General features: G+C 42.5%; 1 protein-coding gene across 6 annotated transcripts in view; it reads left to right on the plus strand.

Moving 5' to 3' along the window:
- Window positions 1-3,195: 3,195 nt before the first annotated feature.
- MANBA (mannosidase beta) overlaps window positions 3,196-12,203 on the plus strand; it is a gene marked incomplete at its 3' end in the record, with an annotated part of 48,207 nt that continues 39,199 nt past the window's right edge. For all 6 annotated transcript variants that reach the window (XR_014228594.1, XR_014228595.1, XR_014228596.1 and 3 more), the window contains exons 1-2: window positions 3,196-3,522; window positions 12,042-12,136. Coding sequence is in view for 2 of the 6 variants with exons in the window: in XM_082315951.1 (XP_082172077.1) it covers window positions 3,223-3,522; window positions 12,042-12,136 (395 nt within the window). The remainder of the gene's footprint in view (window positions 3,523-12,041; window positions 12,137-12,203) is intronic.

Here is a 12,203-nt window from a genome sequence, read left to right on the forward strand (position 1 = left end):
GTGTGTGTCGCTCCAGTCAGTCTTCAGCAGAAAGAATAAAAGGCAAAGAAAACACGGAAGTACAGTAAACATCTTGAAATGTAGTTTCCTTCTTACTGGGAAGCTACCACATGACTTGCTGAAAAAGATGTATTAAAAGCAAAAAAAAAAAAAAAAAAAGCCAGCTTGCAGTTGTTCTTTGGTAGCATTGAAACTTAATTCCCTGTAAATCTGCTTCTTGAGAAATAATATCTGACAAGACCTCTCAAGCAGCACTACAGTGTTTGAATGCTTTTAGTGTTGTATGAGTGAATTTAAGGAAAATACACTGAATTGTTTGATTGTCCTGAAAGCATTACTCATTGACAGATGAAGGCAGAAACAGAACAAGGTTTTCTACTCTTAATCTACAATGATTTGAACTGAGTCTGAACTTTTAAAGGTGAGGAGATATTAATTTTGACTGAATTCTACAACATGCGGAGCCAGTTGGGTTAACTCAGTCTTCTGTGATGATAGCCTTTTTTTGCCTGCTCACTAAAAGATGGCTGGGAGTTGAACTGAAAGGGGACCTGCATTTCGGTTAGTCAATATATTGACTGTGAGTTACTCAGTCTTAAAAAGACGCACACAGTAACTGTTGGAACGGCGAAATTTCTGCACAGACTTCTGCTGCCAAACAGTATGGGTCCATCCCATCCCTTTTTGAAGTTGGTAGCAGGGATTTTTTCAGAGTGACAAAAAGATCAGCTACTGTTTCTCTCCTTGGACCAGTATTTCTCAGAACTGTGCCCCTTGTGCTTTCACAGGTGAGAATATCACCTGTGCTTATATCATGTACTTTTTCTTTATGTGGTAGATGAATGGAAGGACTGACGTTTTTATGTTGTATTGAAACGAAGGGTTGTCAGCTGAAAAGGATTTGGATCAAAACCAACAAGGCATGTTCACCATGTTCAGTAATGTTTTAAAGGCATATCTAGGGTGGATTCTTACGGTGTGCTGAATTAGGTGTGTGAAAGCCAGGAGGTAAAACAACTCTGGTATCCCTGTTCTTGTCTGCAGTTCAGTCTTGCGCTCTATGCTGCATACCAGGAGCAGCAGCATGGTTTTGTGTCAGTCACACTTCTTATGTGATTTGGTGTACGAATTGTGTATATGTTGTTAAAGTAATTAACTCTTTAGCATCCCAAGGTGCTGTATGTATTCCTTCCTCCCTAATTTTACAGTCTATAATTATAGACAATAAGAAAACATAAGGACAGAAATGGAAAAACTAAATAAAGTCCTGCAAGTTAATTGGGGTTTCTTTGAATGCTCTTGGTTAGTTGCATTTCTATGCAGAATCATGTGTATGCACCTACATGTAGTTAGTAGTTTTCTTTCTTCGTATGCACAGTGACCTGACTCTTCTGTTAAAAGAAAAAAATAAATCATATAGTAACAGGAAGATACGCGACACTACTGGTAGCATTACTCCTTTAAAGGAATTTGCAAGATTTTCTGGTTTTTAAGCATATGTCACCTGCTCACTTAAGTGTATTCTGAGACAGCAAATTACCTGCCTGACCAAGATTCTGACCTCGTTCATAAATGAAGTAAAAATTACACAAATCCAAACAGAATATTTATTTCATCAACTATGCTTTAAGAATAAACAATAACACCCCAAAGCCCAACAAAAAAAACCCAAAACTCAAAACCCACCCCAAAAATGCTACAAACCATAAGCTAAGGTTGTGGAGTGGCCGCTGAAATGAGCGTTTTCGATTTCATGTTGAGCTGTGGGAGGAAATAAAGTCATTTGTATCTGAAGAAAAGCAAACCCAATGCTTTCTCATCTGCTCACAGCTGAGCAGGCATACAGGGAATCTAGGCTTGAAAGTTTCTTGGGTACCTTTCTGTTGTGTGCTGTCACAACCTTCGGAAGGCATGTGGGCTACTCACTCTTGCAATTGTGAGAGTCTCCGAAGTCTGAGCACTTTTCTATATCGTGAAATGAGATTCAGTGGATTGCACAACTGTTTTTCTACCTGCTGTACTGCTTCAGCTGGAGGAACAGCTAGGCAAGTGCAACCATGCCGTGGTGTGAAACATCTCCATTTCATGGTGATCTAGGCCCCTCTGCACCAGGGCTCAGTGGAAACAGCATGAAGTAGGGTGGCTGGCTACCCCTAAAAGAGAGCTCAGGCCAGATTGCCTTTCGCTCCTTCCACTGAGCCATTTAAGAACTTGTTGCTTTAATTCCTGGTTTTGGGCTGTGAATGAAGGGATTAAGCTGGTGAGGGCATGCAGGAAAACTACAGTGTGGTTTAGAAACCATACTTCAGGTTGTTTCTTTGGAGCTGACCCTTCTGCTCCTTTGCAGATGAACGTACTCCATTTTTATGAACAAAATCCACAGCAGCAGTGCTAGCACTGCTTTATGAGAAACCAGAGTAGTTCTTTATGAGATGTTCATGACGTTTGTTCCAGTTTTATACGCCTCTGTAATTTTATAGGGAAAAGGAGGTGGAAGTCTGAGGCCATATAAAATCTCATGACTTGAGGGAGCCAATACTGAAAGTACCTGTTGCAGTGTGGTCACAGCTCTTCCTCATTCCTCCCACTTCACTGCAGTTTCCTAGAGCTCTAAGTAAATTTGCTACAGCTGAAAGATTTGTAACCTTGTACTGCTCCTATTATCAATGTTCCACTCTGCCTCTTCTTGGAGAAAAAAAAAAAAACCCACACTTTTTTTTTTTATTCTTTCTTCTGCTCTTAATGTGTACGCCCTGCTCGGTAAGCCGTCCTGTCCTCACGTTGTGCCGACTTGCTGCAATAGCCGCTTGGACAGGGGGGTCGTGCAAGTGCCCATCGCCGCTGTAGCCGGGGAGGGGGCGGGAAAGCGGTCGCGTCCCCCTCGCTTGCTGCCGGGGACGTCCAACGCGGGCTGCGCTCAGCCGCCAGCGGCGGGGGAAAGCCGCTCTCCGGCTGACTGGAAGCCCTCCGAGGAGCCGCGCTGCCTCCTCCTCAGCAGCGCCATCTTTCCTTCCCGCCCCTGCAGCGGGACCGTTGGGCGGTCTCCCGGTCCCGAGGAGCCGTTAACGGGCGGCGGGAGGAGGCGCGCGCCCGCCCCGCCCCCACCCCCTCCGGCCGCGAACGGCCCGAAGCGCCGCCCCAGCCCCCTGAGGCCGCGGCCGGGTCGTCCCCCGCCCCGTCTGTCCGTCCGTCCGTCGTCCCGCAGCAGCGTCTCCGCGGGCCATGGCGGTGAGGCGGCTGCGGCGCGGGGCCGCTGCTCCACCCGGGCCGCCCGCTCGCTCTTCCCGGCGGCCATGCCGGCTGCCCGCGGGGCGGGCGGGCGCCGCCGTGGGCCGCGCTGCTCCGCTGCTGTTGCTGCTGGTGGCGGCTGCGGGCCGGGCCGGCGCCTCGGCCGCGGGCGGCCCGGAGGTGCACAGCCTGCGGGGGAGCTGGCGGTTGGGCAACGGGAACGGGTCGGTGGTGCTCCGAGGGGAGGTGCCGGGCTGCGTCCACACCGCCCTGCACCGCCGGGGCCTCATCCAGGTACGGTAGGCAGCCGCGCCGGCACACCTCGCCCTTGGCGGCGCCCCGGCGGCGGGGCCGTGTCCAGCCGTGCCTGGGGCGCGGTGGGGAGAGCCAGGCAGGGCGCTGCGGTGTGGTGGGGCCCGAGGAGAGGCCTCGCACCCCCCGACGTGGGCAGCCTGCCACAAAGGAAAAAAAACAGCCCGTCGTGTGAGATTTCCAGAAGCACGGTTAGAGGCAACCCCCTCACCCCCCAAAACACTGCTCTGTCCCGGGAGCTGCCTCAGCCGCTGCAGGTTTTGCTAGCATTGCTGGTGCAGCAGCCAGACTTTGTTTCCTTAGCCCCTCGAGTGGCAAAGGGTCTGGTGGCTGCAGCATCCTCAGGTGGGTAACTGGAGGTTATCCACAGCAGAGCAGTCCCAGATTGGGCCAGGGATACAAATGCAAGCCCGCGCTCTGGAGCGTGTGAGGTTCTGTGGTTTTGACACGGAACCAAGGTGCTGACACCAGATACCTACAATATCATCGCAGAATGTAAGTCATGTTTACCTGCAATATTACCAAAAGCGAAACCCACTCTGTTGAAATTTGACTTGTTGGTGCAAGAAGTCTAGGGATTTCAGGCATTTCAGTCCATTAAAAATCCCTTTTAACACTCGCAGAGCACATCAGTTGAGATTGTATACGCCCATGCTGCCTAAGGGAAGTATACTCTGAAACATGAGTATAAAACTCTTACCCTTAAAAGACTAGTTCCTGCCTTAACACTTTTAAGAAGCTTTGCTGCTTCTGCTTACTATTGCCTCTTTAGTTTTTAGATTTATGAAAATGTAGTGACCACTTTCTGGGACGAACGATCAAAACTGCAGTTGTAGATTGGTAGCAAAATACCCTGATACCAGCATAAGCTGCTTGTCACTCAGACCTGACAAGAAACATGGCACTAACTGCGTCATCGTTAAAGTAAGATGCCTTTTTAAAAGGAAATGTGTGGAAAGTGACGTGTACCTGGAACAAGGAAAAGAAATAAAACATAGTGAAGTTAACAAAATCATCTATAAAACAGATAAATACACTTCTGTACTAGAAAATGTGAAGTACTATCATACATTGTCTGAGTATATCAGACGTGTCTATATATTGTATTTATTGTGGGCCCAATGTTGCATTTCTTGTATAGCATTTGTTTAAAAAATACAATCCGCATGCATATATTTTCTATTCTTTAATTTTTATTCTTCAGATTGTTATCTTGCTCTGCTCTGATGTTAGAGAGGTATAAGGAGAAAGTGACGCCACTTTGGGCAGGATAATTTTAACATTATTCTGTGTTGGCATAGGTTGGGAATCCCAGTACTAGTAATAGATTCTGAAGAGTGCGATTGCCAGATAAAAGAAATAGTCAATGTTGGAAAGTAAATACACTAAGAAGGGATAAGCTGAGCCATGATGGTCTGTTGTTTCAACATCTGTGTGCTAAGTGTCATGACATTTTGAACATATAGATTTAAGGTTTTAAAATGGCTTTTCTGAAGTTTTAAGAAGTGCAGTGGGCAGGTAGACTGTATATGGAGGATCAGTGAAGAGAACTGTGCCAGTTTCTTCCATGAAAAAGTGTGTAAGGTAAACTGAACGTCTCAGATGTTCAGCTGTGCTGGGAGGTGTTGCTATAAGAAGTGTGAATAATCATTCAAGAGAAACTGTGACCAATGCACTGACTCATGCACGATAATGACGTAATGAAAGACTCACATTTAACTACTCACATTAAGTACTCTTATGAAGTGAGAAAATGCAATTCCTAATCCAACTGCATTGCTGTAAACTGACTTGTACTTTTAGTCATTTTAAGGGATCATGAACTCTCATGTGCCTGGGCAGAACCCCAAGCCTGCCCAGAGGCGTGAAAGCTTAGTCAGCCTGCTGGCCAGCAGCATGGGTCTTGCTAATAGGTAGATGAGTGCTTGGCTAATTAAATCAATGATGGTTGGTTGTGGACACTTAGAACATGTTTATGTGAATACAAGTACGAACTTGCTCCAAACATGTGCTGATATGGCCGGGTGTGAACCTGCTGTAGTCTGGAAACTGTTGCTAAGTTGGTGGTGTGAGAATTAGTACACTCTTTCGAGGAGCTGAGTTAACCGAAATACTTCACTAGTGTGGTTGCTTGACCTCTGGACTGGACCTGGCTGGTGTCTGGCTAGTTCCATGCTCAGAATGAGCTAACTTCTTTCTAGGTATAGGTGTGTACAGGTAACTTAAGATCTATTTAAACCCATTCTTACTCAGTTTAGCAAAGCCCAGTTTACAGAAAGAAGCACTCACACAAATATTTGCACCAGGATAACTAAATTGTTTTAAAATCACATTTTTGTTGAAAAGATAGAAAGGAGAGCGTACCAAAATATGGGAGCCGCTTTAGCAGATTTCAGATCTGTTACAGATAGTGTTAAATGTAATCAATCTCTGCCACCATAGTTGTAGCATTCTGCAAAGCAGCAAACCTGGGTTGTTTGGAGGGAGCCAGTGACATAATTAGTTATTGCAGTGCGTGGCTTCACGCTGCAAAGTATGGCTCAGCTGTTTGTCCTGAGGTTTCTTCACTGCAGTGAAAATGCTTATGACCAAATGTTTTCAAATGCAGCTGCCTAAAATCATATTCCTATATTCCTATTTATACAAAAGCATGCACACAGCCTGAATTTTAGAGCCATAGAGCACTGGTTGCTCTGTTTCTTTAGTGCTCATTATCTCTGGAAATCAGCCCTTTTTGGGGTTGTGTCAAGTGTAGAATTAGGAGTTTTGTTATAGTTGCCTAAATACAAAACCTTTAGTCTTGAGTATTTTTTCATTTGTTCCTTTTGCTCTTCACTGTGGAGTGTAGGATTTTTATTCATCCTACTGAAAATGTCACTAGGCCAGCAATCCAAAAGCTTACTGCTTGTAATCAAAAGCGAAGATTGGTCTGAAAAGCTGTACCAGGAAATAGGAGAACAAAGCTAGTGGGAACTAAATTATTCTGGATAGCAAGACCCATACGTTCAGCGACCTAGTGAAATCTATGCGCTGTTTTTCTGTGTGATCTGCAAACTGCAAGTAGCACTGCATCGTTTGCTTCTGTATCCTTGGGAATTTTTCATGGGTTAGTACTCAAAACAGAAATCTAAAACAAAATTTGGGAGGGCCTGCTCCAACAATGTAGCTTAGTGGGCATCTCACAAATGAAGGGAAGGAGGGCAGCAAGAATAAGGTGCCGGATATTAAGCCTGCAAAATGTGGCTTAGAGTGCAAGAGTAGGCTGGAAGCAACTTATTTATCAGTCTGTGGTTCATTTCAACTTTAGGTCGATGTGCAAACTGTTTTTGCCCAGGGATGCTCTAGCTGATTGCATGTCTGTAGCCTTACTTTAATCTGCTGTGCAGGCCATACATTTGAATTGAAAGACATCTCTATGACACTGACGGTTCGTTACTCATCTTTCTGGATCCTCTTAGTATTCATTCTAGAAATGTCTTTACTCTTTGGCTTATAAAATATACACTGGATGAACACATCTTTCTGAATGCATGTATCTCTTAGAAAATGCTCTTGGGGAAGATACTTTTGAGTTTCCTACTGAAGTATTATTTTCTTCTGTGTTCAAATGCTGGATTAACTATGATAAAAGCTCTAAGGGCAGGAGATAGTATCAGAATACATGTTCAGCTGGGTTGTTTTAAGAACATTTCGTAAGGACTCCGTAGCCCTTACTACTATTTACATGTGAAATTTAAAAAAGACATGAGAAATGCACACAAACAAGGGTAATATTCCCTTGAATAAAGTTAGTGCAAAGCTCGGGCATAAGCACGGACTTTTTACAAACTTGCTGCAAATCTGTTGCTAACCCTAGATCTCTGGAAAAAGATTTGCAGAAACCATTTTGTCTGAAGATTTAGTTTTTAACTTAGCATAGTATTTTCTTCAGGCACAGTTCTGATAAGCAATATGTATCAGCAGGTAACTTGTGCATTAAATCTTTGTGCTAGAAATAGTCGTCCTCTAGCATGTACTGTCCAAGTACAGCATGATGCCATTTCTGCTGGCAGGTGACTCCTATAAAATTTCAGTTCTGATGAATATGGCTATTGTAGCTGGATTTTCTCATCTGCCAGCCGTTCGCATTCGTACAGAAAGGCTGTTTTGTCTTATTAGCTGTCACTTTGATTTGTAAAGAACTATTATGGGGGGTCTGCGACTGTGATGCTAATGTAGGGGCTGGATAACACTGCGGTTTCTGCCCCCTTATACAACAAGGGCATGCACTTGACACAGAAGGTTACAGTGGTCTTGGTCATACTTGGGTATTAAAATATATTATAAGAAGCAGAAGCTTATGTATCTCAAGTGATATTTCTGCAGTTCTGTAAAGTAGTGTGGGTTTTTTTGTAGCTTGTTCTGCATTTGTATAAAATACGTTGTTGGCGTATATTGTGACACTTCATCGTAACTTAGATTTTTTCAGAGCAAGCCAGGTAACAATTGCGTTGGGAATCCTATGGTTCTAACAGGTTATGGCATTCATTGATGAAATAGTTGAGCATTAGTGACATTCAGTTTACTGCTTTGTTAGAGTAACTACTGAAAATGAATCACTTTAGGATGAACTTCCAAAATTCATATTCCAAGAATACGATCCATTCATCACTACTGTTAGTTCAGCTTGACTTCAAGCTGTAAATATGTGAAACTGGGCTTGCTGAAAATTGTATAAATGTCCTGACTGCTGTCGCTTCAGATATCAAGGAGTGTGTGGATATAGAGAAGTATCTAAACTATTTAGCTTCCAGTCTGAAGTCGGCAGCAGCAAAATCATTAAACTGTAAATCACGAAACATCACTTGCAAGTTTTATTTTGGTAATCTGTTACATCAGCAGGATTTTCTTATGGTGTACATTATAAAATACCAGTAGCGTTGATTTATGAGAGAAGAGCATGCAAGGCAGTTTCAAATTAGATCATAACAAAAGTAGGGTAAGGCAAAGGAATCTGGTTTTTGTTCCCTTTATTACATTTCATTTTATTATACACTGATTTTCCGCCTGGATCCAGCTGACACTGTCTAGTGTGCTTCAGGTGTTCGTGCCGTGCTCCCCTGTACTCCTGGTTGTGCGGGGGCTTGAAGCCGGCCCTTCGTGGGGCCCGGGCATGCCTGGCACAACCCGCTCACTTGGGCTTTGAACCTCACTCTGATGTGCTCATGTCTCATCCGTTTCCTGCTTAACAGGAGAAGCTCTTGGCTTTTCAATATCCCCTTAAAATCATTGCAAGGAGGAGCTTCCATCTAGCCGCTTGGCAGTGCCTTCAGTTTAGTGCTGCCAGGGCTTTTGAAGTCCTGCTGATGTCCTGTTATCCGAACTGGAAATTGCTTCCTTTTGATGCTCTCTAGCAGGGCTTTTTACCTCATCTTAGCAGGTGATTTGCTGCTTTCTTAACAGCATTGAAGTTGGGAGCAGAGAACAAACAGGCAGAGAGCTTGAGTGGTTCAGAATTTTTCCCCAAATTGCAGGGAGCAGGAAAATGCAAGGCTGTCATGTTTGGTGGGATCTAAAAATAGCTGTAGCTGACTCCACCCCTCTATGACTTGCTTCCAGGAACATGTTGAGCTAATGAATGTGAAGTATATTTAATACATGTGCAGTTTATTTCCTACCATCTTTCAAATTCTCCCTTAAGAGTTTTAAGATTGTCTTTTTTTCATTCGGTTTTCTGAAATAAACCTTTAATTTTAATGTGAGCTGATTTAATGTGGGATGAAATTCTGTTTCAGATAAATCCAAACAATTTGACTTCTATAGGTACATCTTCCAACACTCAAAACAGTTGCATTTAATGATGAAAAAGTCAATAATCTCACAAGCGTGTTGGAGAAGTAATTTTCCTTTTTTACAGGACTTTGTTGTGGTCAGGCATTTTTCCTGAACCTTGAGAACTGCCTTAAAAGCATTGCTTGAACATTGCCACATGACTGATTTTACAACAAGCAACATTTGTCATGCTTAAAATGACTAACCAGTATGAGCATTTAACAGCTTTTCTGTGTGATATAGAAGCTGTATTACTAGTTATGTAGCAATATCAGTAAGCTGTTAAGTTTTATATAAAAGGTACACAGAACTAGGAGCTTCCCATCTAAAAAGGTGGATGCCTGAAGAAACAGTATTCTTAGGAGTCAGATGAGGCTAATTAGCACCTTCTGTAACACATATTTTAGCAGTCAATGCGTTTCTTGAAGTTTGAAGGCTTTAGACTAACACAGAAGAAGAAAGCCCCTTCAGGAAACAGAATCTGCAGTAAGCTCTGAGGAGATTTAAACAAGCAGCTCTGTTTGTAAACTGCTGTAAGAGCCCATCTGATGATACAATTTCTGCCTCTGATGAAACATTCCTACATTTCTCTCTGCTGCTAGACAACCAATTTTGTGTTCTCCAGTCATCAGGTGTTTCTTCATTAACATCTCAGTATCCATGCTTTCCTGGAGAAACAGCCCAGGTTTCTTTTATTCAGAGTCTTGATCTTTGATGAGGCACTGATGTTGGTTGTTTGACCACTAACCAAATTGTTTTTTGCTTTACAGTCTGCTGATGATAATGCATTTACAACTTGCATCTTATGCCTTTTGTTTAATATTTCACACACACAGGTGGCAACGACTGGAATTTAACATGCACATTTTCCAAAGCATAACCTAAAATAAAATAGTATATAATGTTAAAGCAAGACAGTTGTTAAAAATGTGCTTTTTAAGGACATATTTTGGGTTTTCACGGTCTCTGACATGTGATGCTTGCTTTTTGTTGTCTCAATACAGTAATCTTAACAGAGTTTCTTTTATGAGCCTAAATTTTGCGTTTTAATATTCATGTATTAACCTTAAATTTTGCATCTTAATGAAAGTCTGAGATATATTCCCCAAGCATTTTGCATGTAAAAGTAATGGTACGGATATCTTAAAATTCAGTACTTGTTCTAGTAAGCTCATGATGACAACTTTTAGAGAATACACTGTATTACCAATACAGAGGTCACAGTTTTACTGAGGTAACAAGACCTTTCCTTCTTGACTCGTATTCCCTTGTAGTAAGAAATTTGATTGATCAAGCATAGCATGTAGAGGCAAGGCAAGAATTTTCCCTCTGTATGGGCTCAAAGAATGATGCTTATATTGCTGTGGGACTCCAGAAGAGATTATGCTACTGAGGACAGTCACTTGGATGTTATGATTTTGCTCTGCTGTGTAAATAGGTTTGTGTTTATACTACAGAGCCTGACCCTATTTGTAAAACTAATGTGAGATATGAAACAATGTTTTAGAGAAGATTTCAAATGCAGAAGTGTCATTAGTATCTATACTGACTCCTGAAATGGGGAGAAAAATTAAGCTTCAGCAAGAAGGAAGAAAAAAGCTGGGCAGATTTTCTTCAGTGTGAATCTGGATATTCAGGGCAGATAGCTGTGCTGGTACTGTAGAAGACTCGTGTCGAAGGGAACCTTAATGCAGCTACTCTCTCTTAGCTGGGTTTGAGTCATGTAGTCCAGAAGAGATTGGTCTTTGGTTTGGGAAAGCAGTTCAGCTCTGCAGCTGCCGAAGAGGATTGAACTGAGCTGTCAGTCACTGACCCGGATTACCTCCACTCTGAACTGTCTGACATGGGGATGTAACACCGTACCTTTCTGCTGCCTTTGTATGAGGTGCAAGGTGGTGGGTTGTCAGGTCCACAGAACTGATTTGTTCAGCCTAGGTGAGGAACGTTGTGACCCACCATAAGGTAATAAATACAGCATGAATCCAAAAAGGTCGAGGACATAGCTGAGACCAACTGTGCCTTTATTCTTCCTGAGTAGTATGACTAAAGGGAAAAGAACGCATTCAGTATAAATGCAGCATTATTCTCAAAAGTAGTCATTTAATTTTATACAACAAACCAAATTGTGTTGCTTCTCCTTCTTCTCTTTCTCCCTCCCTCCAAATATAACAGTTTCATTTAGCCTTACCATATCACAACTAGTTGACAAGAAACAACTGGAGTATTTGCAATTATTTTGAACTGTAGAGATTTGTTCACTGCTGTCCCTAGAGGCCTAAAATGCTGTTTCTTTGCCTCTTAAAATCCTATTAGTCTTACTTTCTCCATCATTATGAGGGTGATTATGTTTCTGTTCCTCTCATTAAGTCACAAGCTGTCTTGATTTTTTAAAAATTTCCAGCCCAGTCATTTCTTATGTAAAAACCTGCTCCCTCTAGTTTGAGTATGAATGATTATAGCAAACAGGTTTTGACCTATATAAGTAAAGTCAAATATTACCAAAGCTTTGCTTTCACATATTATTTTGAAGGTAAAAAGGAATATCAGGACTAACTAAATAAGGTGGATTTTGCATTTGCAGACTGTCTGAAATAAGAAGTGCTCATCTAATGGATATTATGATGCATTTCATGTCGTAACACTATTACTAAATAAGTCTTGTAATTTTCTTTTTGTTGGTCTGTTGTTAGGATCCATATTATAGATTTAATGACGTGATGTACAGATGGATCTCGCTGGATAACTGGACTTACAGCAGGACATTCAAAACTCCTTTCGATGTCAGGTATGCAGTAAAGATCTGTCTAAAATAGTTCCGTGCCGTCTTTCATGCAAAATTGCTCGTTAATCCA

The sequence above is a fragment of the Platalea leucorodia genome (assembly GCF_965183815.1).
Source record: "Platalea leucorodia genome assembly, chromosome: 6".
Lineage (NCBI taxonomy): Eukaryota > Metazoa > Chordata > Aves > Pelecaniformes > Threskiornithidae > Platalea > Platalea leucorodia.